General features: G+C 35.6%; 4 protein-coding genes across 6 annotated transcripts; all 4 read left to right on the plus strand.

Moving 5' to 3' along the window:
• The first annotated feature begins 396 nt into the window (after window positions 1-396).
• Window positions 397-2,595, plus strand: LOC111811878 (protein trichome birefringence-like 43). Its single transcript, XM_023698918.2, has 5 exons — window positions 397-676; window positions 982-1,153; window positions 1,257-1,432; window positions 1,926-2,084; window positions 2,270-2,595. Exons 1-5 carry the CDS (start codon window positions 420-422, stop codon window positions 2,580-2,582), a joined length of 1,077 nt encoding a protein of 358 aa, XP_023554686.2. The 5' UTR covers window positions 397-419; the 3' UTR covers window positions 2,583-2,595.
• Window positions 2,596-4,654: 2,059 nt separating this feature from the next.
• On the plus strand, window positions 4,655-14,736 carry LOC111811908 (Leucine-rich repeat transmembrane protein kinase). Of its 2 annotated transcripts, XM_023698963.2 has the most exons (24): window positions 4,655-4,869; window positions 5,015-5,189; window positions 6,920-6,991; window positions 7,098-7,166; window positions 7,262-7,333; window positions 7,448-7,519; window positions 7,609-7,680; window positions 8,025-8,096; window positions 8,185-8,256; window positions 8,340-8,411; window positions 8,494-8,565; window positions 8,909-8,980; window positions 9,415-9,480; window positions 9,602-9,667; window positions 9,756-9,794; window positions 9,915-9,973; window positions 10,186-10,562; window positions 10,653-10,848; window positions 11,599-11,742; window positions 12,430-12,548; window positions 12,907-13,117; window positions 13,218-13,458; window positions 13,710-13,860; window positions 14,078-14,736. In XM_023698963.2, exons 1-24 carry the CDS (start codon window positions 4,746-4,748, stop codon window positions 14,450-14,452), a joined length of 3,060 nt encoding a protein of 1,019 aa, XP_023554731.2. In that variant the 5' UTR covers window positions 4,655-4,745; the 3' UTR covers window positions 14,453-14,736. The 2 variants fall into 2 exon arrangements, with proteins under 2 accessions (XP_023554731.2, XP_023554732.2); XM_023698964.2 differs by lacking the exons at window positions 4,655-4,869; window positions 5,015-5,189 and adding an exon at window positions 5,577-6,431.
• Window positions 14,737-15,491: 755 nt separating this feature from the next.
• LOC111811220 (actin-related protein 2/3 complex subunit 1B) lies at window positions 15,492-21,247 on the plus strand. Of its 2 annotated transcripts, XM_023697976.2 has the most exons (15): window positions 15,495-15,809; window positions 16,495-16,580; window positions 16,780-16,856; window positions 16,943-17,037; window positions 17,635-17,704; window positions 18,605-18,674; window positions 18,834-18,907; window positions 18,997-19,039; window positions 19,352-19,433; window positions 19,773-19,861; window positions 19,979-20,064; window positions 20,168-20,228; window positions 20,503-20,609; window positions 20,840-20,898; window positions 21,022-21,247. In XM_023697976.2, exons 1-15 carry the CDS (start codon window positions 15,740-15,742, stop codon window positions 21,084-21,086), a joined length of 1,134 nt encoding a protein of 377 aa, XP_023553744.2. In that variant the 5' UTR covers window positions 15,495-15,739; the 3' UTR covers window positions 21,087-21,247. The 2 variants fall into 2 exon arrangements, with proteins under 2 accessions (XP_023553745.2, XP_023553744.2); XM_023697977.2 differs by lacking the exons at window positions 20,840-20,898; window positions 21,022-21,247 and adding an exon at window positions 20,681-20,832 and having other exon boundaries at window positions 15,492-15,809.
• A 686-nt stretch (window positions 21,248-21,933) lies between these two features.
• Window positions 21,934-26,394, plus strand: LOC111811221 (glutamyl-tRNA(Gln) amidotransferase subunit A, chloroplastic/mitochondrial). Its single transcript, XM_023697978.2, has 10 exons — window positions 21,934-22,560; window positions 22,817-23,128; window positions 23,843-24,022; window positions 24,124-24,218; window positions 25,027-25,102; window positions 25,264-25,341; window positions 25,481-25,574; window positions 25,643-25,692; window positions 25,898-26,011; window positions 26,133-26,394. Exons 1-10 carry the CDS (start codon window positions 22,000-22,002, stop codon window positions 26,223-26,225), a joined length of 1,653 nt encoding a protein of 550 aa, XP_023553746.2. The 5' UTR covers window positions 21,934-21,999; the 3' UTR covers window positions 26,226-26,394.
• Window positions 26,395-26,525: the final 131 nt, after the last annotated feature.

Raw genomic sequence — 26,525 nt, forward strand, 5'->3', positions numbered from 1 at the left:
TCCCCCATTTGAGACGAGTCTACAAATAAAATGAACATCTTTAACCATAACTTCTCAATCTATTCCCATCAAATGGAGAACGTTGCATAATGGAGAAAACTCGATCATTCATCTCATAATTATTGGATTCTAAAATTTATACTCTCTCACTCCACCGTAGTTGAAGTGTTTTGTAATTAAAAGATATATTAGAAATTTAGTGATTAAAAAAAAAAATCTCTAGGAATTACATATCATAATCATAAATTAAAAAAAAAAAAAAATTAAAAAAATGAACTTACCATAAAATCCAACAATTATTAATAAAGCTCTCCCTTTTCATCCCACTCTTTGGTACATTAATGACTGAGAACGAATCTCTACAATTTATTCAATTATATAATCCAACAATCTTCTTCTTCTTCCACAGACTCTTCAAAATGGGTAGCTCTGCAACTCTCTGTATTGCTCTGTTTCTCCTACTGCCTCCTCTTCTTCTTCAACAAGCTCGGGGTAAGCCGCCGCTTGGTGGGTGCGACTTTTTCCAAGGGAAATGGGTGGCCGATCCGTCGTACCCACTTTACGACGCGTCGACTTGTCCTTTCGTTCAGAAGGAATTTGATTGCCTTGGAAACGGCCGCTCCGACAAGCTCTATCTCAGTTACCGTTGGCAGCCCTCCGGCTGCCCCTTGCCCAGGTCCGATTTTCCATTTTTATATTTTGTATATTTATTTATTACCAATAAAAGAAAGAAAGAAACATTTTTTCAGTCCAAGTTTGAATCACTCTGTTTCTTTCTTCAAAAATATTCAAATAATAATAATAATAATAATAAATTATTGGTTTATTATTAATTATTTATTTATTGATTTGTACGTTATAAGTGTGTTCCAAGAATAGCCATATGAAATTAATGAAAAGCACTATTCCCAATTATTTCAATTAAAATGTCAGATATTTAAATATATATTTAATTAAAAATATAAATTTTTGTTGATGCAGATTTAGTGGTGAAGAGTTCTTGAGGCAATTGAGAGGAAAAAGCATAATGTTTGTGGGAGACTCGTTGAGTTTGAATCAGTGGCAATCGCTTACTTGTATGCTTCATAAGTTTGTTCCATCAACTAATTATACCCTTACAACAATCCGAGGATTGTCCAATTTTACATTTACGGTTAGTCGGTATTTCGACCACGAATTTCAATGTTTAGAGGCTACCTTTATAATTTAATAAAATGTTATGATCGGTATTAAAAGATGGTTTGTTTAATGTGTAGGAATACGGCTTGAAAATTATGTTTTTAAGAAAAGCATTTATCATCGATATTATAGACACGAAAATGGGTCGAGTCCTCAAGCTCAACTCAATAGATAGTCAAAAAATGTGGGAAGGAATCGACGTCTTGATATTCAATTCATGGCACTGGTGGCTGCACGCAGGAAGAAAACAACCGTAAGAAAAACATATTATATTTGTATGTCATGCAAGGTTCTTCATCTTTCTTCATAACGTAAGCACACGCAGTTCCTCACCCTTTGTGTAATTTCACATCCCTCGTTCTCCCATCCCGTTCGGGTAATCCTGCCCTCATTTTTTTTGTTGTGGCTGTATGTTTTGAGGCATCTTTTGCTATGAGTCTCGTATGAAAAAGTCTCCACTCTCTTCGTGGGATTCCTTGACTACCACAATAGCGAGACTGTAAAGGATAGGAAAATAACTTTACCGAGTGTTTGAAGGAAAAGGTTTAAGGTTGAGTTGAATGAATCTTGAGTCTTGACTTCCGAATTACCTCGTTCAAGAGTGTTTGAAAGAAAAACAAATTATATTCGTTTTTTTCTTAATTAATTATTTAGTTTTTATAAATTTTTACTTGTTTTATTACATTTAAAAAATTAATATATATATATATATATATATATATATATATATATATATTTTGGCGTAGATGGGATTTGATTGAAGATGGGAAAAGCACGTACAAGGATATGAACCGATTGGTGGCATTTGAGAAAGGGCTAAGAACTTGGGCTAAATGGGTCGACAAAACTGTGGATCCTTCCCGGACTAAGGTCTTCTTCCAAGGCGTCTCCCCGGACCATTCTGAGTACGTTATCCATATTAAAATGTCTCACATTGACTAATTTAAAGAATGATGATGAGTTTATAAGGACAATATCATGCCATTATTATTTAACAAAATCATCCTTTTTTATTATTTAAAAATTAAAAAAAAACACATAAATATTTTTTGATTTTTCAATAATTGAATGATTGCGTGGTTTGAAACAGTGGGAAATTATGGGGGGAGGCCGGAGGGACGTGCGGCGGAAAAACGAGGATGTTGGAGGGGCTGAAGTATTCAGGGGGCCCACATCCGGCGGAGCAGGCGGTGGAGAGAGTGCTGCAAGGGATGTCGAAGCCAGTTTATTTGCTGAATATCACCACACTGTCGCAGTTGAGAGTAGACGGGCATCCCTCCGTGTACGGCAGCGGCGGCCACAGAGGCATGGACTGTAGCCACTGGTGTCTCGCCGGAGTTCCTGATACTTGGAACGAATTCTTATACGCAGCTCTCCTTCCAAATAACAAGCACCATTTTTAATATCATTTTCTTCTTCAAAATTAAAAAAAAAAAAAAAAAAAAAAAAAAAAAGTGATGTCATTTACATTAAATAAATTTGAAAAAAAAAAAAAGTTACCATAAATTTCATAGATTTGGGGCAAATATCAACTCGCTACTTTCATAAATAAAGAGAATAAAAGTACCAAAAAGAAATTACATTAAAAATCAGAAATAAATTAAATTGGGTATAAATAAAGTCAACTAATTAGGGGTTGCTTATTATTGGTGGGAACAATAAATAAAGCGCGTCGTTGATTTGATTTGACTATCGACGGCTGAGATTGGTGAAAGAGTCAAAGTCAACATTTTGAAGAAGGCGAGTAAAGGGGTTAGATAGACTACAGTTTTGTTCCAAGTTATGTGTGGACAAAAAATGCCAGCTAGCTTCCAATAGCATGCAAAATGTAGTAATGTTTTGGTAAATAAAATAATTGGATGAAATTTAATTTTTTTTTTAATTTATTTAAATATTTAAATTTTTGTCTGTCCACATCTTTCTGTGCATTTTATAATATTTATTTTTGAGATTTTTGACTCGGAATTATAAAGTTGGGATTGATGCAACTTATGTCAATTCAAGTATAGGGATACGAGTAGCTCATCTATTATTTTAATATTTTTTATATAATCATTTTTATTTTAATTATATCTAAATATTTATTTCTTTTATGTAATATTTTGATAGGTAGACGGGTCAAAGCGCACAATATTTATTAATGATAAGCTTGAGTTGTTACAAATGGTATCATAGTTCGTTACCGAATGATGCGGGGCACTGGTGGCCCATAGTAGACACGTTTTAAAACCACGAATATACGTAACGGGTCAAAGCGGACAATTTATACTAGCAGTGGGCTTTGATTGTTACATTAGCATTGGTTGGTGCAGTGGGCTTTGATTGTTACATTAGGAGCGGTTGGTGGCTTTGCTTTAGGGATATTTGATTATAAACTCATGATCACTCATTAAATTAGTCGATATGGGACTTTTATCATCCAATAATTTATAGTAAAATTAGGGAAAAAATTTACATAAAATACTTTAAAACCATTTTCCGAATATTTGAATAAAAATTGGGAATTTAACCTTTATTATCATAATTAATATTATTTTCATAAATTTCCCCAACTATCCCAAGACTTGAAATGTATTTCATAAATATGACAAATTTAGCACAAAAACAAAGAATTGTGACGAAGAAAAATATTTATGTTCACATTTCGATAACGTTAAAGATTCATTATATTATATTATATTATATTATATTATTCATTCTTGCATGGAATAAAATGTCTTTATTTCTAAAACGCGGTTTTGCGGACTGTGATGAATGATGATGAGGCAGCCGCTTTCATAATCATACCCCACCTGCGCCCACTCCTTAGGAGACGACATGTCGTTTTACTCCACTTTTAAATAATTACAACGACAGAAGATAAATTCTTGGATGCATAAAATAAGAAGAAAATCAATTATTAATAATTAATTCAATTTATGGATGGAAAATGCAATAATTGGTCCACGTCAGGCATCTATAGATGGAAGATGCAATAATCCCATTTACAATAATCGCTTCACAGCAATCGTTAGGCATCTGCGTTTTACGTTAATTGTAAGTACAAAACGACGACAGGTGGTCGATTTTCTCCGGTCAATGCTAAAGCTGATATCCTCTCAATTACTCTTCTGTACGCTTCCCAACAAGGCTGTACAGTAGGAAAGTGGAGATCCTACGTGGCATTCCACGTAATTATTTAAATTCTAGATTTCATTTTTATGAAAATATTACAGAAAATAGACTATTTATCTAAAATAATATATAATAATTTATTTTTAAAATAATTAAATACTTATAATATTAAATGTAGTCTAAATTATTATTATTATTTTTTTTTTAATTTTTGGTAGTAATTAGATGGAGGGAGGGTTTCCAATATTTTGTCATTATTTATTAGGGAGAGTATTTTACTATAATTTGGCATCCACTTCAAAGGTCCTACTGCTAGCAGTGCTCTGTTTTTTTAATATATATATATATATATTTATATCTTATCCCTCTTTCTCTGTTAGTCCATTTTATAGTCTCTGCAAGCTCTGAGACTGGAACTTAGAGGTTTGAAGAGAGTTTCGAAGTGTGCGTCCATGGCGGCTAAATCTGTATCTCAAAATCACATAAGAGGCGTACTTCTTATGCTCTGTTCTGTTCTTCTGCTGCAGTTTTCTACCTTCGGATTGGCAGCCACTCCCAAGCTTCATCGAGAAGAAGGTATAGGAACCTTTCCGATTTTTGTTTTGTTTTCGTTTTCCTCAAACCTCGAGTCGATCATTTTCTTCTCTGAAATTCGTTCGGATTTGATTGATTTTGTGGCGAATCGGACTGAAATTTCTGGTGAATTGATGAACTGTTGCAGTGAAAGCGTTGAAACAGATCGAGAAGAAGATGGGGAAAAACGACTGGAATTTTAACCTAGATCCTTGCAGTGGAGAAGGAAATTGGCGCGTCGTTAATGGAAGAAAAGGCTTCGAAAGCTCCGTCACATGTGATTGCTCTTTCAACCACAACTCCTCTTGCCGTATCGTCGCCATGTACGTTCCCATCCTCTTCTTCTTCCTCGCGCGCCCTCTCTCTCTCTCTCCTTTATTCTCCCTCATTAATATATTTTTATTAAGATACTAAAAAAAGTATTTAAATTATAAATTATAAATACTTACTTTTAAATTTTTGCAAAAAAAAAAAAATATATATATAATTTTTTTTTTTTAAAATTTTAAATCATTTAATAAATAGATAATAAAGGCAACATCCCAAACTGCTAACAATTAGTCTCACGATTCTAAAACGTGTCTATTATAGAGATGTTTACACATTATGAGGGGAACGAAATATTTCTTATATAGTTGTGGAAACATCTTCTTAATAGATATGTTTTAAAACTGTGAAGCTGATGACGATATATAACGGGTAAAAACAAAAATATTTGCTTGTGGTGGGTTCAGATGTTATAATAAATAATTGAGTAAGACTATGAACTAAAATTAATAAGATTATCAAACTAAGTATACTTATTTATATAATATTAGATGTTATTATAATGTTCTATATTTTACTTTATTAATAATGGTAGGTTTATTTAAATTGGTGCTCAATAATGAGTATTGACCTTCTGCCGACTACTGTTTTGTTGTGAAAAAATTAAAAAAAAGAAAGTTAGAGCACGTGAGTCGGTGATTTTTATTATTTTAGTTATAATGCTACATTACGAAGTACAACTACCAAGTTCTCAGTTAAAACACGTGACATAATATAATTATCTTTATTTTTAATATAATAATACATATATTGTTGTGAACGGGCCCAGAAACTGTTGGGCCCACTTTACAAACCAAATATTTAGGCTCGGCCTGGCCCATGTTGATTTTGGGCTTATTTAAGACAATGGCCCGTGTTTGAGAGTAGTAATCTATAGCAACCATCGATATTGGGCCCATGAGTCTTTTCTTTCTTTTAATATTTTATTATGATTTTTCGCGGCTGAAAACGACGGGACTAAATTTCCCGGGAAAAGTTCGTTGCTCTAAGACTGCGATAGGAAAGAAGTGATCAGCCATTTGAACCGTTTGGCTTAATGATTGGGAAGTGTGAACGGAGTTTTAAGCCACCGCCGCAACCCTTGCGCATTAGCTCGCGAGATCGAGAAGAAACTAATATTCCAATGTGAATCCATGGAGTTTTAATTGACGTACATAGGTCGAAGTGTTTAGGAGATCTATCCACACTCCACAATGGAGCGTTGTAATGGTGGAGCATCTCGGTTGCCCCTGTCGGAGGTTCATTGAGATACTGCTTTCTGTTTGTTAAACTAATTTCGCTGTTTACGATTATCGAGTTTTGGACTGGATCCTTAACAAATAAGTTTGTGATTCTTGGACTTCTGTATCATTGTTTGGTTATACTGTAGTCACTCTTCATCTTGTTGTATTGTGCAGTTTAATTTCGATGTTTATACTGTTCTTTTCCCGTTTTAGCTTTGTGGATAATCGTAGTCTTTCCACTGGAATATATTCTACTACCTTCGAAGTTTGTTGATGCTGAGATTTCCTTGCTAAATGTTAATGTCTGCATTTTCTCCTGGCACCGATGATTTTTTCTCTTTTCCCCCTCCCCTCTCTCTTCTATTTGATATTAAATATGCATCATGATCTGATAGCAACGTCGTTATGTAGTGCTCTCTGTAGACTCTTCTGTCAGTTTCTTGAATTTCTTTTTCCGGTGTATTTGCAGATTTACAATCTAATTGGTTTTGTCATTTCTCCAGAGCTCTGAAGTCCCAGAATCTATCTGGTGTTGTGCCACCAGAATTTTCCAAGCTTCGCTTCCTCAAACAGCTGTAAGTAAAAGTGTGTGAGCAGTATTCTGATACGTTAAAGGACCTAAGGATTTCTTAAACTAGGGTTGAAAGCCTCCTAATTCCACGCTTGGTTCACTGTTATCAGAGACCTCAGTCGAAACTGTCTCACGGGTTCTATTCCGTCACAATGGGCTACCATGCGGTTGGAAGACCTGTAAGCATCTTCGTTACTTCTTTCTGTCAGTTCTTGAAGATTCTCTGAACTTAAACTGCAGTTTCATTTTATGCCTTCTTTAACTGAACATGCAGTTCTTTCATGGGAAACAAATTGTCCGGCCCATTCCCGAAAGTTCTTACGAATATCACCACTCTCAGAAATCTGTATGTCGTATCTTTAGTTTTTAGATTTGTTTGTAAGCGTACACGAGATTAGTATTTGGCAAAACATTTATGGTGCTTTATCTAATTGTGTTTGCCTGTCCTAAAATGTGACAGGAGCATTGAAGGAAATCAATTTTCCGGCCAAATTCCACCAGGGATCGGAAAACTAGTCAATTTGGAAAAGCTGTAAGTCTACTGGACGTACATATTGACCGCGTGAGTGGCACCATCATCAAATTTTTAACTCTCTTAAATTCGTGATGCTCTTTCTTCAGTGTTCTGGCATCAAATGGCTTCACCGGAGAATTGCCAAAAGCACTAGCGAAGTTGTCGAACTTAACTGATATGTACGCAACCAATTTCTATTGTTTTTCTTCTTGAAAAATAGATTTTTCCTCTGAATGACAGAGATCAATGTTCTTTTTTAGCATCTCGAGTTATCCATTACAAGATTAATGGAATATTTACTATACAGTCATATGCTTCAACATGTTTCTGGTATCAGCTTGATCATCCTTCACATAAGATCTTAATCTTCTTTAATGCAATACCATATTTAAATGTTTCCACTCAACTTCTCAGCATTTTTTGGCGTTCTGATCTATCGATTAGTGAAGTAATGCCAGTTGGTTCGAGCTTTATTTTTATATTCCATTTCTTCAGCTAAACTTTGTTTTCTTATACTATCAAGGAGGATTAGTGACAACAACTTTTCTGGAAAGATACCTGAGTTCATTAGTAATTGGACACAGATTGAAAAACTGTAAGCTCCATTCTTATGGCTTTTAACTGCTTCATCTGATATAAAATATTTATAATTGACGATCAGGTAAATTTTTTCCACCTTGCAGGCATATTCAAGGCTGCTCCCTCGAAGGGCCCATACCCTCAAGTATCTCCACGATGACAAGTTTAACTGATCTGTATGCAATTTTGATACTATAATCCGCTTAGTATGTTGAGTTCCACTTGTAATTCTAATTTCTAAGTTCTTCAAAAATTTCAGGAGAATATCTGACTTAAAAGGTGGAAGGTCTCTTTTTCCACCGTTGAGCAAAATGGAATCCATGAGGACGCTGTTAGTTGAATTCTTTGCTTTTATTCTTCTACCACTCTCTAACTTAATTGTTCAGGGACATGACTTTGATGCTGGGATGCAGGATACTGAGGAAGTGCTTCATTGTCGGAGAAATCCCTCAATACATCGGGGACATGAGAAGATTGAAAAACTTGTAAGTAGTACGAATGGATTTGCTTTAATGATGATTAGAAACTCATGAGAATACCTCATTTCTTCTTGCAATAAATTGAACTCGCCAAGAAATGTCAGTTATTTTAGTAAATCTTAATATTACTTTAATTTCAATCTTTCATGTTAAACTATTGGGTAATATTCCGATTTCAGAATTAACTATGTATAGTAAATATGCTTGCAGCCTTGGAAATATAAGTGCTTGGGCATATTTTAATTTGCTATTTTCATTTCATCAACCACTTGGTATTAGTTCCAATTCTCTGTTGGTTTAGTTCTTGTTTCTAAGAAGTTGATTGAAACCTTGCTTTGTTTATATGCAGAGACCTGAGCTACAATGACTTGACTGGTGAAGTTCCTGCATCGTTGGAACGACTGGAAAAAATAGATTACATGTAAGTTGACTCATCCTTCCCCCCCCAAAAAAAAATAATAATAACACAGAAACTTGACATGGAGAAAAAAAAAAAAAAAAAAAAACCAATTTGATGCCGTAAAAGAATTAAATAGGGAAAAGAAAAAAAAAAAAAAAACCCTGTTTTGGGAAAATAGGGTTGCTTCTTTCTGGTCATATAGTATAAGAGAGTTCTAGAAGTATTTGCCCATAAGAGTCTCACTTTATAACTCATATGTGTTTCTACCTCCCTGTATCTGCTTGGAAAGAGAAATTTCTAGACTTCTTTCCCTATTATTAAGCTGCCTCAGAAGCAATTAAAATTACATTTTTAATCTATCTACATTCAACATGAGTGCACTTATCAGTTATTATTTATTTACATACCTTTTTAAATTATGTATCGTAGTTTTAATATTTATAGTATTTCTCAAGATATTTGACAGGAAACAAGCTCAATGGAATTATTCCTGGTTGGGTCTTAGGAAGCAACAAGAATGTGTATGTCTTTTCCTTCGGAATCATTTTTCGTAGTTAATCTTCACTTAAATGCCTGCTGTGAAAACATATGATGTACATTACCTTGGCTAACCGGTTCCATTTTATTATCTTTCTTATGCAGGGATCTTTCTAACAACAACTTCACTTGGGAAAACTCAAGCCCAGCTGAGTGTCCTCGTGGGAGTGTGTGAGTGTTGTGAAGTTATCGTTTACTTTCAATGTTCAGAGCATTATCTTGCATGGTAACTAAACGAAAATAGTTCTTATTTTCACAGAAATTTAGTAGAGACTTACTCACCGTCTGCAGAAAAATTGTAAGGATTCTGTGCCAGTAAGAAAATTTATTGACTGCTAACCTAGTCGTTAGAAGTCTCTCTAGATACCAGTCTTCTTATCATTAAAATGACGAGCTCAGTTTTCTTGCATGCTCACAGAACTAGAATCCATCCCTGCCTAAAAAGGAACTTCCCGTGTTCTGCATCAAAGGAAGAGCGTGAGTGTATAACTCTGGCCTTGAATTTGGCAATTCAAGTAAACAAATTTTCTTTTCATAAAGAATACAACCAGTTGAAATATATAAATAAGAGATAATATCAAATCTGAAATTGAAGGCTCAAAGCCTTTGTTTTATTGGTAGTCCCTTCTTTTATTTCAATTACGTGAATTCTATTGTTTTCACACTGTTTTAAATTGTCAAAACTTCAGAGCACTACTCCTTGCACATTAACTGTGGCGGTAAAGAAGCATTTGTACGGGGTGAAAGGTATGAAGCGGATAGAGAAGGTGCTTCAATGTTTTATACTGGTCACAATTGGGCTTTTAGCAGCACGGGAAGCTTTATGGACAATGATGTTGATGCTGATAACTACATCGAAACAAATACATCCGCTCTTTCAAATGTCTCTGTGGCCAATTCAGAACTGTACACAAAAGCGAGAAATTCTCCTCAATCTCTTACATACTATGGGCTGTGTCTCATAAATGGGAATTATAGTGTTAAACTCCACTTTGCAGAGATTGTATTTATAAATGACAGTTCATTCAACAGCCTTGGGAGGCGAATATTTGATGTGTACATTCAGGTATTGATGAAAGAAAATATATGACTGGAAAAGAATGCCACTTCATCGTATTGTTGGATACTGAAAACCCTTTCATTTGTTCAACTGCAGGAAAAGCTGGTTCTAAAAGATTTTGATATAGAACATGAAGCAGGGGGTACAGGTAAGCCCATTATAAAAAAATTTACCGCAGTTGTCACAAGTCATACATTGAAGATCCATTTCTACTGGGCTGGAAGAGGAACAACTGGAATCCCACTGAGAGGAAATTATGGTCCTCTGATATCAGCTATTTCTGTAGATCCGAGTAAGTTTTCCAAGTCATGAAACAAAGAATGGAATCATTACCTGTTACCTTTTGTTTCTAGATGAATGTAAAAGTTATCAACGTCCGTTTGCTTAAATGTTTCTTCTTTTCCTTTTTCTACTAGCATTTAAATTTGTGAGGTTCATATATTGAGTAGCACAATACAAGCAAACCTTGAGCCATGTTACTAACAGTGGCAATGAGTAAAAAAGTTGACATAACTTTTAAGATTGTAACTTCTTCAATTTATGCTATTTTGGTAGAGATTATAATATTTGTAGAAGGGTTGGCATGATTTGCATAGGTTCCACTGGGATTAATTCAGTTGGTTGCTTTCTATTGCCTACCATCACCCTTGACGATAATATCTTATTTTTTACTTACAGAAAACGTGCAGTGTGATTTTTTTTTTTTTTTTTTTTTTTTTTTTTTTTTTTTTTTTACAAACATCTATCTTACCTCATGGGTTTGGGTGGCACCCTTGTTCTTCTGCATGGAGTACAAATATTTGTACTTTTCTCGACTAATGCAATTTTATTTAATCATAATAAATTGAGATGATTACAAAAACCGGAAATGGGAGGTTCTAAGACTGGTCTGGACTCTGGGAAGGCTATTTGGAGTGAATCTATATGCTTTATCATCTAGTTCACAATATATTTCAATGCTTGGCGGGCAGAAACTGTAGAATATAAAATTATTTTTAAATATATTCTTGATTTCTGATCAGGAAAATTTCTCTCTTCACAGATTTCACACCTCCTAAGAACCATGTGAAGAAGCATCACACCATCATAATTATTGGGACAGCGGCAGCAGCTTTTGTTCTCCTTCTGCTTCTATGTATTATGAGGAGGAACGGATGGCTGGGAGGCAAGGCATCCGTATATAAAGGTATAATCTTTTATTTAATGTAACATATGCATTATCTCTATTGAAAATTGAAACTGCATATAGTATTCATGAACTTAAACTGTATCTAGATCTCATCAGAGCTAAAGATATTTGTAGCCTGACTATTTGTTTTTTTTATTCCTTTCCTTACATATTCATTGGAATATTCGAAGATTAGGAAAAGAGGCCTTATTTATATAAAAACAGAAAACATAATCTTAACTAGAATTCTCAGTTTTCTGTCCAAAAAAGGGAGAGATCATGATCTAAGCTACTGAAATGGTCTACGCATCTCCTTATCTACTTCTTTGGAACATTTAATACTTCGTGGCTAGTCATGTAAAAGTTTATTGTACTTATTTGTGGTGCTAAAACTTTTGAATCGTTGAATATTTGTCTCCTCACTTTAAATATCTATCTCTTTACTAGTTTGCTGTTGAATTCTGAGTTCTGTGCCTATTTGAATAAATAAACAAAAAAATGGTGATGTCAACTTCTATATGTTGAACTTTTGATTTCATTCATCCAATGGAGTTGATATCATCACCTAAAATACATCCTCAAGTTTGGGTTTGACATGTGATTTTGTGTACTATGTTTCAAGGAAATGTCCTTTTCAACTTGGTTTTCTTGTTAACTGCTGTGCATTGCCACTTTTCTCTGACACCTGAAGTCTAATTCATGCAGAGCTTAGAGGTATAGATCTGCAAACAGGATTATTCACTATAAGACAGATTAAAGCAGCCACTAAAAATTTTGATGCTGCAAACAAAGTTGGGGAAGGTGGTTTTGGTGCAGTTTACAAGGTAAATGGTGCCTTTACTAATAGATCTCGATTGTCTAAATCATATGCTTTAATGATAGTCCTTGACAAAAAGCCCTCATCATATCAAAAGCTACTACTTGAGGTGAAGTTCACTAAGACTTTTACCTCTGCATAGTCTCTAGGCTTCTTAACTTTGTTTATTAGATTTCATGTAAGTATATGATGTTCTAATTCCAATTTTCATAAACTATTAAGACCATGGGTACGGACATTTATTCCTTTGGGTTTTTAAAGCATACGTTGATTCTGCAATAAAACTATGGCACTAACTGCTGGAGGAAGTGATGCTTAGAATACAACATTTAATGGGGGTGTTGGGACTCTTCATTTTGATACAGGGTCTCTTGTCAGATGGTACTATAATTGCAGTCAAGCAGCTGTCGTCGAAATCAAAGCAAGGAAATCGAGAATTTGTTAATGAAATAGGCATGATATCTGCACTGCAACACCCAAATCTTGTCAAGCTTTATGGATGCTGTGTTGATGGGAACCAACTAATGTTGATTTATGAGTACATGGAAAATAATTGCTTATCACGTGCCCTTTTCAGTGAGTAGAATTTGCACTTCTCTGCAACTCTGAAGTCTGTCGATTCCAAAGAAGTTTGATTAGTGTCAAAAAACTTATTTTTTATATTATGTGTATACAGAAAATGACCCACAATCTAAATTGAGATTGGACTGGCCCACTAGGCAGAAAATTTGTCTGGGGATAGCTAGAGGTTTGGCCTATCTGCACGAGGAGTCGAGATTAAAAATCGTACATAGGGATATCAAGACAAGTAATGTGTTGCTTGATAAGGATTTCAATGCTAAAATTTCTGATTTTGGTTTGGCTAAGCTTCATGAAGATGACAATACCCATATCAGCACCAGAATTGCCGGAACCATGTAAGTCAAGTGAAATTCTTCTATGGTCTAAAATAATATATGGTCTAACATGGTGGCGAACTTGAGTATGAAACCAACCGGTGATTGTTTTTTAGAAGTGAAGCATAACCAAAACTAAAATTTTTTCCTTTCCTTTTCCCGTCTCTTTACGCCTCATCACTATAAAACATTGTTGTGGAGATTTGATTTATAGACATTGTAGTTTAATTTTGGTGCTGAGTACCTAGGTTTCTGGAATTATTGTTTTGCAGTGGTTATATGGCACCCGAATACGCCATGCGTGGGTGCTTGACCAGCAAAGCTGATGTTTATAGCTTCGGAGTTGTTGCCTTGGAAATTGTCAGTGGCAAAAGCAATACGAACTACAGGCCTAAAGAGGAATTTGTTTACCTTCTTGATTGGGTAAAAACACTTACCTTACAATTCTTTCCCATTTCATCTGGTATCTATGTTGATTCCCTTGTTTTGAAGTTCTTATTTTGAAGATATAAATTAAATTCGGCTTCGAATGCATGTTTAAAATATACATATTCCGTGCTGTGTCGTTTATCGTTCTAAAATATCAGTCATCATTTACTGGTCACGGGTCATGGAAGTCAGTCATTTAAGTATTTTACAGGCATCTGTTCTGCAAGAAAAAGGAAGCCTATTGGAGTTGGTGGACCCAGCCTTAGGCTCAGATTATTCATCAGAAGAAGCAATGGTGATGCTGAATGTGGCTCTCCTCTGCACCAATGCGTCCCCAACTCTACGGCCTCTAATGTCCCAAGTGGTGAGCATGCTCGAAGGTCGAACTCCAGTGCAGGCTCTTCTTTCTGACCCAGGATTTTCAGCTATTAACTCCAAATTGAAGGCTCTCAGAAATCACTTTTGGCAACAATTGAGCCCCACACGTAGTTTATCATTGGACGACTTCCCCAGTGATTCCTTGAGTTCGAATGTGGAACTAGAGGCAGAAGAGAATCGCAATCTTGTAAGAACCCCATCCCGTTAAAACTGAGACGCGACTGGAAGAAAGGAAAGGGGCGTGAATATATAGCTTGTAAAAACCACAATATTCAAGTAGTTGTGGCAAAATCAACGTAAAGAAAGTCTGTGCTCTGCTGAATGTGTAAGGCGAAGTTTTACGGCATTCGTTTTGAATCCCATAGGCCACAGCTTTGCGTGGCTCTTTGTTTAAGATTATGAATTTCCATGATGTAAATTTCTTCTTTCATGGACATAGAGGGCTCATTATAATGTGATTAAATATGCCGCCAAATTTCCGAATTTGAATTATCATTTTGATTTTAAAGTTCGAAAGCGAAAGCGAACCTGGAGAGATTCAAATTTTTTAAATGATTAGCGTTTTAGTGGTTTCATGATCTTTAACTTAATTTTGTTTCGAGGAAGATTGCAATTTTTTATTTTTCCTTTTCGTATCTACACAATGAGTTTGTAAATTTCAATTTTGAAAGAATAAAACATAAAATCACATTTTATTTTGAATAGAACTTATTTTCCTCGAAACAAACAAAAAGTTGCCGACAAAAGTCACAATGTCCTTTCAATTTCACTATTTTTTCTTTTGTTGCAATATAGATATTTTTAAAACAAGATCTCGCTCACAAAATATAGTACGATATTAATATTTAATAATAAAAAAATATATTAAATTTTTTCTAAAATACTTAAACTAGTATTTTAATTAATGGAATTAAGAAAGTTTAAGAAATGTATTTAAAATTTTATGTTTGGATGGTAAAATAAAATTAAAAAGTTTATTAATATAGGCTTTTAATTAAAAATTAATAATATGACAATATCAAAGAATTAGTTTGCCTCTAAAATCTATAAAATCCTACAAAAATCCGACCTTTTTTTTTTTTTCAATTAAAAATATTTAAAATCATTCCCTTGAAAGTTCTAAGCATAGCATGAGAGTAATAATTTCGTATATTTAGTTCAATTTTCCAAAAAAAGAAAAAAAAAGGAAAAATAAAATAAAACAATATTTGGTAAGATTAAAAGAAAAAGCTTAATTTTACAATCTGACGTTGGCGCAGAGAGAATCTTTCTTAATACACACGCATGCTGGTTTCCGCCATGGTCGCTTTCCCATTTGGATCGCATTCGTGTTTCCGAGATCTCCCTCGCTGCTGTAGTTCTCAATCACTTTTTAGGCTTTCACCTTCACAATCCCTAGCAATTGCTAGATAAAATCGCCGAGAAGCTAGAGTTTCGAGCCGTCGTTGATTCCTGAGATTTTTTTTTTTCTTCTTTCTACTGGAGCTGGGAAATAATGACAGCAATTGCAGTTCACCAGTTCGCTCAGTGCATCACTTGCCATGCTTGGAGCCCCGATCACTCCAGTAATGAACCCTTCTCCCTTGTTTGCTTCTGTTTTGTGCGGGATAAAAGGAATGGAAATGTCGAGTTTTCTGTATTTCATTTGTCCTCGGTATAGGAAAAAGTTGAAACAATTACTTTCCTAGATTTTATATATTGAGATCGCTTATCTATGTTTTCTGAGCAATCAAAGAGAGGGAAATGATATCAATTCAGCTTTAGCGATCTAGATTTAGCTTGCTTTATTGAGAAATGGCGGGAAGAACTCTAGGATAGGTTACATGGCCTCAATCTCCACCCAGTTCGAAATACAACAACCAATATGTCTTATGGGGTAGGTATATGCTGATTATGCTGTTTATTAGCTCCACCAGATCTGTTCATCATCAGATCAGCTGCTAAACTTTTGTGGCCACCACCGGGGCGGGGGAGGTGATGCGTTTGTTTCTTCGCTACTTCAATACTCTACATTTTTTTTTTTTTTTTTTTTTTGGATTGAAATCAGAAACCATTTCATTGATTGCTGAAATGGATTGCTGTAATTACAAAAAGAAGAGGATAGCTTGCTCTAAGATTAATTGCTGTAATTGCAATTAGACAATACTCTGCATTTTCTAGTTGTCTGATAATGCAAACGACGATGATATCCCATTTACGTTTAGGTTCATCTTACTGCACTTGTGCTAATGTTTTTGATATGCTTTATAGTGGTTGCATTTTGTCCGAACAATAATGAAGTTCACATTTATAAATCGTTACAAGACAACTGGGAAAGAGTACATGTTCTCCAAAAGGTACCTTTTTAATTTACTTTTTCCATTTATAGTTTATGAGAAAAAATAAAACATGAAACCTGAGGTTACTGCATTTATCTATTCATGGGTGATGTTTTCTGCTTTCACTCTAGTCTTTTTGTAGTTAGTTTGTAATGAAAGATTTCCAATGAAGTCATGTTGTTAATGTCTGACAATTTATCCACCTTTTCTGTGTCAGCATGATCAACTTATCTCGGGGATAGACTGGAGTGTTAGGTCAAACAGAATTGTGACTGCATCTCATGATCGAAATTCGTAAGTGTTCTCTCATATTCATGTTTTTTTAGACTTTTACTTGTTTAAATGTACCATATTAGTCTACCAATCTCTTGTCTTTCTAGATATGTTTGGAACCTTGAAGGATCGGAATGGGTACCAACTCTTGTCATTCTTAGACTAAACCGAGCTGCACTCTGTGTTCAGTGGAGTCCAAAAGGTAGTGCAAGATTTCCTGCCCTGCTCTTGCTCATGACCTATGTTGTTCATATCATCCTCAAGTTTCCACATTTTGTATGTTTCATCCTATCAGTTACACATCTATGAACACCTTTTTTGGTCAATGTCCCAGTATAGTTAAATGTCTCGATCAGCATATTCATTGGTACTGTCAATTTTAATTTTTTGTCAATGTCCAGTAAACCTTCTTCTCACTGACAATTTTGAATTTTTGTCAGTCATCAAAGTTTCCAAATTTAAAAGATTTTCTTGTTTATGAATGCAATATCGGGTAGACCTGGCATTGATAAACATGAACTGATCCTCAAAGTTTTTACCTATTCAACATGCTGGATCATGAAAGTCCTTTAGACAAAATGACAAAATAATTTCACGTTTGGTTTGATGGCCCCTTTGTGAATTCCAATGGCTTTCTATCACTTCTTTTCCTGCATTAATGATTTTTGAACACCATTTAAGTTCTTGCATAATTTATTGTCATTCAGAAATCACAACATCCTGAAGAAAATACTATTTTAATCAAATTTGGGTTTCCCTTCTTTTATATTTAAATGTTTGGTTTTTTTCTTACCCCTAGAAAACAAGTTCGCAGTTGGAAGTGGGGCAAAAACTGTTTGCATATGCTACTATGAACAAGAGAACAATTGGTATGGCTCTTTATTTCTTTTTGTCCAAGATGTTGTGCCTATTGCTTTTATTTTCCATGAAAATGGAAAGTCTGCTATATGATGAAGTTATTGCTATTAATTCTTATATTATTCAAGAAACGTTTTGTAATTTAAGAGCTTTGACCTGTATAAGTTGAACTAAAAGTGTCATTCCAATCACTAATCCTATGCTTGTGAATTTCAAAATTTTGGTAAGCTATCGATTGAGTGTGTGATCTATTCCATAGTTTTCTTTGATGGTTCTTTATGATAGGTGGAAACCAAAGTGCTTTGCTGTTAGTTCCCTCCAATTTTGGTGTTTATTTTCTTTCCAAAACTTGCTGCAAAAAGTTCAGTTTGTACACCCTATTTGCAGCCAGTGGCATGCTTCTATGCATTTGTTCATGAAAAATGTTATAAGCCATTTACCTGTATTATATGCTGGGTCAAATTTTAACAGATTGAACTATTAGTTCATATGCATATGTGTGGAGGAATGGCAACATTTTCAGTTGATACAGTTGATAATTTCTATGTTTACTGTATCTTTTTTTTGCTTTGACCTAGGCAGGATGCTATGGGGGTGCCTACTTGTTGATCTGCTCTTTTTGTTGGTTTTATTAATTTTTGTTTATATATCTATTTTGTCTTTAAAACTCTGGGCCGCTTCTTGTGGTTTCTAATTTTTTTTTTTTTTTTTTTTTTTTTTTTTTTTTTTTTTTTTTTTTTTTTTTTTGTTTCATGGGCTTTGTAATCCAATGCTTTAGTTTATTTTCTATCCATAATCAATACATTTCTGTTTCTGTTCAGAAATGAAAAATCTCTTTATTATTGCTTCACCTAGTTAGATTTATGCCTTAGTTTTCTATAATTGACGTGTTCATGGTTTACCTTCCACAGGTGGGTCAGTAAACTTATCAGGAAAAGACATGATTCTTCTGTGACAAATGTTGCTTGGCATCCCAATAATGTTTGTTTTATCCTTCTATCCACCATTATATGTGAATTTACATGGACACAATTTTTTAGTCTTTTTATAAAATCTGCAATTAATATATTTTAGTGCTTTCCTGAACAAAATTATGGTTGCATTTCATGGATTTAATTTTATTTTACATTTTATTCACAGCTGCTTCTTGCAACAACCTCAACGGATGGAAAATGTCGAATCTTTTCCACCTTCATTAAAGGCGTGGACACAAAGTATGTAGATAATAGTTTAGACTGTAATCATCTCATGAAATATTGTAGGATGGATTTACAAGTTACTGATGCCTAATGAAATTTAACAGGGATTCAAGAGCAGGCAAATTTTCGGATTCAAAGTTCGGAGAGGTTCAATATTTGGTCTTTCATTTTGCAGTGAATAATTTTTCTTGTGCTTGGAAGAGTAAAATTCTTAAATTGTTCATAAAATAATTACTTGTTTCTGAGTTGTCCTTGGCATTAAATAATAAATTTGAAAACATAAATCGGGGTTTGCATGACAACTATTTCCTTCACACTGAGTGTTTCTGATTGTCTTTATTAATTCAAATTTGAATGCTTTGAACGTTCCCCTTGAAAAAGAAATGGTTCACTCTTCATCTCTCCTTTGACAAGCGAAGTAGTGCATATTATTTATGAGTATTTCTTTTGGTGAATTAGTTAATTGTTCAGCTCGATCTTTCATTCTCTTGGGCATTTGGCGTGAAGTGGTCACCAAGTGGCAATACCTTAGCTTATGCAGGTCAGAAATGCCTCCTCTCTGCAAATTATTTACAGAGGCAACCTTATAAGTTAAAACTATAGCATGTGAAATGGCAACAAGATTGAATTTTACTCGTATAGTTAAGTCACTCATATACATCGTTTCGCCTCCAACTATAACTGTGTAAAAGTTCATTGGTTTACTTTGTTATTTAACAATTGTAATTATGCAATTTCACACATTGTTTTAATTAGCTTCTGATTTGGGCATTGAAAACAATTTATAGGATTTAACGGGAGCCTTGTTGGTTATGCTCTAGTAGTTAAGATGGTAATTTGTTTGTTTTCTACTGATGTACCTTTCATTTAAATGCTGCAGGACACAATTCGATGATTTACTTCGTTGATGAAGTTGGTCCTTCTCCTCTAGCCCAGAGTGTTGCATTCCGAGATTTGCCTCTTCGTGATGTGGGTCAGCATCCATTTTTCTTTACTCTTTGAGTTTTTCTTATCATTCTTTATGTACAATGTATTATTTCGCTTTCTAATCTTGAATCTTTTTGTATCAATATAACACTCTTTCAGATACTATTTGTTTCTGAGAGAATGGTTATAGGTACAGGATTTGATTGCAATCCTATGGCTTTTGCTGCTGATGAAAGAGGGATCTGGTGAGCTAAGCTTTTAATAAATTGTTTTATCTTTAATATATTGCAACTTTTTGAGGAATATTTGAAGTGATGTATGTGCTTCCCCTCCCCCCACCACAACTAGGAGCTTTATAAGATTTCTTGGTGAAAGGAAAACAGCATCAGGTTCAAAATATGGATCCCAGGTATTGCATAGCTTAAAGTTTCTGTCAGTTAAACAATTATTTTACAACGTTAGCCGTAAATAGAATGCATTGTCTGCTGGTTCAACTATGAAATGAACATGCAAGTTTTAGGTTCGTAATTCATTAAAGAAATGGTGGTTCAAAGCTAAGTAGGCGTTTGACGATGATGTGCCTTCAGTTTTATATTTCATAGCTATTCTCTACTTGTTTAAACTTTGCTAGCTGGTTTTACTAGCACGCTGATTTTGTGATATACCTTTTTTTTCTCGATCAGTTTTCAGAGGCATTTGGGAAGTTGTATGGTCAATCGAAGCATGGTGTTGGCAATGATTCAGTTGAATCTTCAAGATTGCGCGGATGCGTCCACGAGAATTGCATAACGTATGTTATTATTGAACATCTTTTCTGTTTATTCTACTAGGTTGATTCTTGTGAATCATTTTGATTTCCAGGAAGGATGCCCCATATCCACTTAATAATTGCTTATTTAGAGAGCCTTTTACAGAGAAGGCCTCGTAATCTGAGCGGATTAGCAAAAAGTGCCTATGGACTTGGGGTGGCCTTGACCTTTAAATGTGCATGACGTAATATGATTCTTTTTTGAACTGTAGTTGTATTGTGCCTCTTAGAGAGCCAGGGGTTTCCACTATAAAGCGGTTCAGCACTTCAGGTTTGTTAAAAGGAAGAGATCGATCAACTTCTTGTTCATAAATCTTCATTTTTACGTCTGGACAATGATTGTAACTTATGAGGAGGCTTCTTTTAATCAAAGCTATCTGCCCTGACCTTACAGGTTTGGATGGAAAAGTGGTCATTTGGGATTTGGAAGGCCAGGCCGATCTATCTCAGTACTTGTGAAACTTGCATTCATTAACCTTGTCACATTACCATGTAAAGAATCTTGCTCTCGGCATAGTCACATCTCCTTGTATATTATATCCCAGCTGCTAGACCTGATTGCCTTTCTACTTGTAGCAAAAACCATGTTTGATTTTGTGTATGTATGTATTTTCACCCAACCGTTTGCTCCTACAGATTTCATAACTCATGATTGGAATTCTATCTCCCCATTTAGGTCTCAAATTATGTTCGGACTATTGGTTTAGTGTCTTGTATGATGTTCATTCTTTCCAAATACTATTTCGTTTCACATTCACGGTACACGGTACAGTACTTTCTTCACTTCATCTCTGCTTATTAACTTCTGTTTGATTAGTTAAACTCGGCATGGGCAGATTATATTCTTTTTGTACGATCGTTTATTCTTTACGGTTTAAAAAGATGTGATTTCAATTGTGTTTTAACTCTTCAATTTAGTCTCTCATTTAGTTTTGAATAAGAGAGCAGTTTCTAATTTTCATTCTAAATTAAAGAATTAGTGGGAGTTTCCAAATTTTATTTTGTTAAATGACATTTTTTTTTTTTCTCAACAAAGTTTATTACGTAATTTCAACATTAATTGTGAGAGACTTAATTATTATTATTATTTAATCAGAGGACCTAAATTGAAGAAAAAAAAGGACAGATTAAAAGTATATTCGGCCCAAGTTTATTATAAAAGGCCTGAATTTGGGCCTGACCTTTTGGGCTGGACTTGTGATCAATGGGACTTAGTTCTAAATGGGCTTAATCATCCCAAGGATCAAGCCCAAATTTTCTCTATTGTCTTTAATTTAATTTAAAATGATAAAATTAGGAATTACTTGAGGCATCATATGTAAGGTAAGGCTTGTTGTTCAGTCTTCCCTGAGCTCTGTATTCAGCGGCGAATATGCTATCCACACTGCAACCCCCTCGCTGCTCTCTTTCTCGCTTCCCTCTCCATCTTCCCTCCAAACCATTCTTCTTTCACTCCAAACAAACTGCATATCCCATCGCCAATTCCGCTCTCACAGACCAACTTCCCTCTTCCAATGCTTCCCAATCCCTTCACTCCCAAATTCTCTCAATCCGCCATTCCCTTCTTTCCCGCCAAATCACTGCCACCCAACTAGCCGAGTCCTATCTTAATCGCCTTCGAGCATTGGAGCCTCACCTCAACTCATTTCTTCACGTCTCTGAAAGCGTCCTCTCTGATGCCCGTGAGATTGATGGCAAAATTCAGAGAAATGAGGAAGTGGGTCCTTTGGCTGGGGTGTTTGTGGGTGTTAAGGACAATATTTGTACTGCGGGTATGCCTTCCACTGGTGGTTCTCGGATTCTGGAAGGGTATCGACCGCCATTTGATGCTACTGCTGTGAAGAGAATCAAGGAGTTGGGTGGGATTGTGATTGGGAAGACCAATTTGGATGAGTTTGGCATGGGCAGTTCTACTGAAGGCTCTGCGTTCCAGGTTTGTGTTTTCTTTAATGTATATAACCGCCCCCTGCTTATAATCATATGGGCTTTTCGAAATAAGGGGCTGGAAGTGTGTGTGGTTGCTTGTTTTCCTATTAGCATTCGTTTTGTCATGAAAATGAGTTGAGAAGTGGAATTTTTAATGGGGTTTGAGCATGTTGTAGTTATATGGTAGAATTGCGGCTGTGGTGTTTGTTTCCACTGGTAACGGGGGTTGGTTTACTCAGGTGGTGCGTCTGTTCATTCATTAGGTGACTGCAAATCCGTGGGATTTGAGTAGGGTTCCAGGAGGATCATCAGGAGGGTCTGCTTCAGCTGTTTCTGCTAGGCAGTGTGTGGTGTCATTGGGGAGTGATACAGGTGGAAGTGTGCGGCAGCCAGCATCCTTTTGTGGTGTTGTCGGGTTGAAACCAACGTATGGTCGTGTCTCAAGATTTGGACTTATGGCCTACGCTTCATCACTTGATGTTATTGGCTGCTTGAGTACAACAGTTGCTGATGCTGGGATTCTTCTACATGCAATTTCTGGCCATGATACACATGATGCCACTAGTAGTAAACGAGTAAACACTTTCTTGCCTTTTTTCATTTTTTGTTCTTTAAATTCCTCCTTTGCTATTGTTTTAAGTTTCGTAGCGTTTTCCGACCTTGAGCGTGACAGAGGAAAGTTGTCCTATGCCTGGTTCTTGGAAAACTTAACGTTATTAAGCGACTTTGGTAGTCCCATGTTGTGTTATTGATTCATCGTAAGGATTTATGTCTCTAGCGCTTAGGAAAGCTAGCTGTTTGAGGTTGGAAACTGTAGACTAGAATCAGTTTTAAACGCCTGTTGGCTTGCCTTAAGACAAGGCTCTTACTTTTAGCCTTGAGCCTTGTGCCTCCTTTGAACCACAAGAGGCTTATGCCTCTCATAGAAGAGACTTGCACGTTTTTGAAAATGCACTAAGGCTTAACGTCTCTATGCCTCGTGTAATGACTAAAAGAATAGTATTGATGCGCTTCATTCTTAAACGATATAACATTTAAGTTTTGACAATATGAACTTTTACTAATTTAGGATTTGTTTCATGTTCTTACTTAAATTTGAGGCTTATGTCGCATACCGCTTCAAGACCGCCTTGTCTCTTCAAGGGAAAAGAACCTCCGGGCCTCGTTTAGCCAATTCAATCATTGATTAGAATCACATAATGAATTTTCTCATCACTCGTCGGGTAATTTCATAATATGGTGCATTCTTGTAGCATTTTTTTAAATTTTTTTTCGTGCACATCTTTCAGGAGGTTCCTGATTTTGCATCGCAATTTAGTGCGGTTGATTCATTGGAATCTAAACCCTTGAAAGGATTGAGGATTGGCCTAATTCGTGAAACTCTTGAAAATGGTGTTGATGGTGAAGTAAATTCTGCAATACGTGCTGCTGCTTCACATCTTGAAGAACTAGGATGCTCCATCAATGAGGTTTATATTTGCTTTTAATTTTCAAAGCTTTTGGTGCTTTATTTCAACTTGACTTGAATATTTTCTTTATTCATTCCCTTCTGAACTTTTGTTTCTTGTAGGTATCATTGCCATCATTCTCTCTTGGGCTGCCTGCCTATTACATTCTTGCATCATCTGAATCCTCTTCAAACTTGGCACGATATGATGGAGTCAGGTAACATGATGAGGGACACATTTGTTTTAAGAAATGTTTAATTTTTTCTTGTAAGAAAAAAGAATCTAATATTTTTCATCAAGAGAAGACAGAGGAAGCTGTAATGTTCGATGTTCAGGTTAAAGAAATTTCTGAACGTTCCAAGCCCACCGCTAGCAGATATCGTCCTTTTTAGGCTTTCCCTTTACGGCTTCCTCTTAAGGTTTTTAAAACGCATTTGCTAGGGGAGGTTTCCACACCCTTATAAAGAATGCTTCGTTCTCCTCCCCAACCGATGTAGGATCTCACAATCCACCCCCTTCAATGCCTAGCGTCTTCGTTGGCACTCATTCCCTTCTCCAATCAATGTGGGACCCGCCAATCCACCCCCTTTGGGGCCTAGCGACCTTGCTGGCACACCGCCTCGTGTCCACCCCCCTTCAGGGCTTAACCTTCTCACTGGCACATCGCCTCATGTTTGGCTTTGATATCATTTGTAACGGCTCAAGCCCACCGCTAGCAGATATTGTTCTCTTTGTGCTTTTTCCTTCGGGCTTCCCCTCAAGGTTTTTAAAACGTGTCTGCTAGGGGAGTTTTCCACACCCTTATAAAGAATGCTTTGTTCTCCTCCTCAACCAGTGTAGGATCTCAAAATTTCTCTCGCGGACTTCCTTAGCAGATGATATTGGATCAATTGAATTGTTACTTGGTTCTCTCAAGTTGAAAAACCATAGAATATCTAAATATTCTTTCAGGTGCTTTTGTTTTGTTACTGTATTGTGATAACAACTTATTCTGATTCAATTTGGCCACTATAACCTACATATAGATATGGAAATCAAGGTGTTGCTGATGAGCTAACTGGTCTATATGAAAATTCCCGAGCAACAGGATTTGGTTCGGAGGTACTATTTGGATACTCTTTAAATTTCTCTTGCATTCACATTCAATATTTTTACTTCACTTTGAGAAGGTTCGTATCCTTTTTTTTGTGAAATATGTTATAGAATTTTAACCTCATCCTTTCCTTCTGGAAAATTCATATATCCACATTTTCTCAACGCAGGTTAAAATGAGAATTTTGATGGGAACATATGCTCTCTCAGCTGGTTATTATGATGCTTACTACAAGCGCGCTCAGCAGGTGCCACGTCATAATTTTTCTGTTCTTGAACACCCCCCCCCCCAAAAAAAAAAAAAAAAAAAAAAAAAAATCCGAATGTTTCTTATCGGAATGTTTGATAAGAGCTTAAGGGCTGTTTATGATTGCAACGGTGTTTCAGGTGAGAACCATTATTCAGAAAAGCTTCAAAGAAGCATTAGATGAAAATGACATCTTAATATCACCTGCTGCTCCATCTGCCGCTTATAAAATTGGTATGCTGTCGAAAGTTTTGTTTCTCAATTTGTTGTACGGCACTTATATGATCATTGTTTGTTGCCAGCTGAAAAGGTGAACGATCCATTGGCAATGTATGCAGGTGATATCATGACTGTAAGCATTTCTTCCTAAATTCATTAGTCCAGACTTTTCACATTATCCTCTGTGTCAAAATCTTTCTTATGAAGAGCCTCCTTTAGAACATCTCTTAGGCTGTCTTGAAATTGTAATTTATCACCCACAATTTTGTTGTCCATATGTGTCAAGTCTAAAAGTTGACTTTTGGTTTCCTCCTCTGTTTGTTTTATGCTCTATACAGGTCAATGTCAACTTAGCTGGACTACCTGCTTTGGTGTTGCCTTGTGGATTTGTTCGAGATGGGTCTTCTAACCTTCCTGTCGGCCTTCAAATGATTGGTGCAGCATTTGATGAGGTACTGTTGCACAGCATGTTGCATTTAAGTCATTGCTGACATTGATTATGCTTCTTCTTCCAATTCTTTGCCTGCTTAATTCTGTACCTTAGAATTGATCCAATTCCCATCGTGTTCACAGGGTAAACTTCTGAAAGTGGGACACATCTTTGAGCAAACTCTTTCAGAAGGCAGATTTGTTCCACCCCTACTGGCGGACGACATTGTAGGTTAGCATGGGAATGTTGCAAATGGTTGGTTACTCGTGTATTATTGATTATTATTAGGTGAGTATGACTTCCGGGAGCCTTTATCATTCTTCTCTTGTGTTCTCTCTTATCTAAAAGAACAAATGAATCGCATTCTCATAATTTATGACAATAAGATTGCAAAATTTTGCTTTCCATTGGGAGCTAAAGTACAAATGGGTCACGTGGGGTATGGAGACTTGAATGAGTTGTGTGTGGTTGAGCCTATTTGAAACAAAGGATAAAAAAAAAATGCTTTAGAATTCCACCTGGTGTTGGTTCATCTT

Source organism: Cucurbita pepo, chromosome 15, assembly GCF_057944985.1.
Source record: "Cucurbita pepo subsp. pepo isolate OVF chromosome 15, ASM5794498v1, whole genome shotgun sequence".
In the NCBI taxonomy this organism is placed as follows: domain Eukaryota; kingdom Viridiplantae; phylum Streptophyta; class Magnoliopsida; order Cucurbitales; family Cucurbitaceae; genus Cucurbita; species Cucurbita pepo.

What these genes read in the sequence shown, in the direction of transcription:
- LOC111811878 (XM_023698918.2), top strand. Translation starts at nt 420, where the DNA reads ATGGGTAGCTCTGCAACTCTCTGTATTGCTCTGTTTCTCCTACTGCCT. An exon ending in TGTCCAATTTTACATTTACG is followed by an intron (nt 1,154 to 1,256) that starts GTTAGTCGGTAT and finishes TTTAATGTGTAG; the next exon opens with GAATACGGCTTGAAAATTAT. An exon ending in CACGCAGGAAGAAAACAACC is followed by an intron (nt 1,433 to 1,925) that starts GTAAGAAAAACA and finishes ATTTTGGCGTAG; the next exon opens with ATGGGATTTGATTGAAGATG.
- LOC111811220 (XM_023697976.2), top strand. Translation starts at nt 15,740, where the DNA reads ATGACAGCAATTGCAGTTCACCAGTTCGCTCAGTGCATCACTTGCCAT. An exon ending in TTGGAGCCCCGATCACTCCA is followed by an intron (nt 15,810 to 16,494) that starts GTAATGAACCCT and finishes TATGCTTTATAG; the next exon opens with TGGTTGCATTTTGTCCGAAC. An exon ending in GTCCACGAGAATTGCATAAC is followed by an intron (nt 20,610 to 20,839) that starts GTATGTTATTAT and finishes TTTGAACTGTAG; the next exon opens with TTGTATTGTGCCTCTTAGAG.
- LOC111811221 (XM_023697978.2), top strand. Translation starts at nt 22,000, where the DNA reads ATGCTATCCACACTGCAACCCCCTCGCTGCTCTCTTTCTCGCTTCCCT. An exon ending in GCACGATATGATGGAGTCAG is followed by an intron (nt 24,219 to 25,026) that starts GTAACATGATGA and finishes ACCTACATATAG; the next exon opens with ATATGGAAATCAAGGTGTTG. An exon ending in ATCTGCCGCTTATAAAATTG is followed by an intron (nt 25,575 to 25,642) that starts GTATGCTGTCGA and finishes GTTTGTTGCCAG; the next exon opens with CTGAAAAGGTGAACGATCCA.
- LOC111811908 (XM_023698963.2), top strand. Translation starts at nt 4,746, where the DNA reads ATGGCGGCTAAATCTGTATCTCAAAATCACATAAGAGGCGTACTTCTT. An exon ending in TTAGGAAGCAACAAGAATGT is followed by an intron (nt 9,481 to 9,601) that starts GTATGTCTTTTC and finishes TTTCTTATGCAG; the next exon opens with GGATCTTTCTAACAACAACT. An exon ending in GAGTGTCCTCGTGGGAGTGT is followed by an intron (nt 9,668 to 9,755) that starts GTGAGTGTTGTG and finishes TTATTTTCACAG; the next exon opens with AAATTTAGTAGAGACTTACT.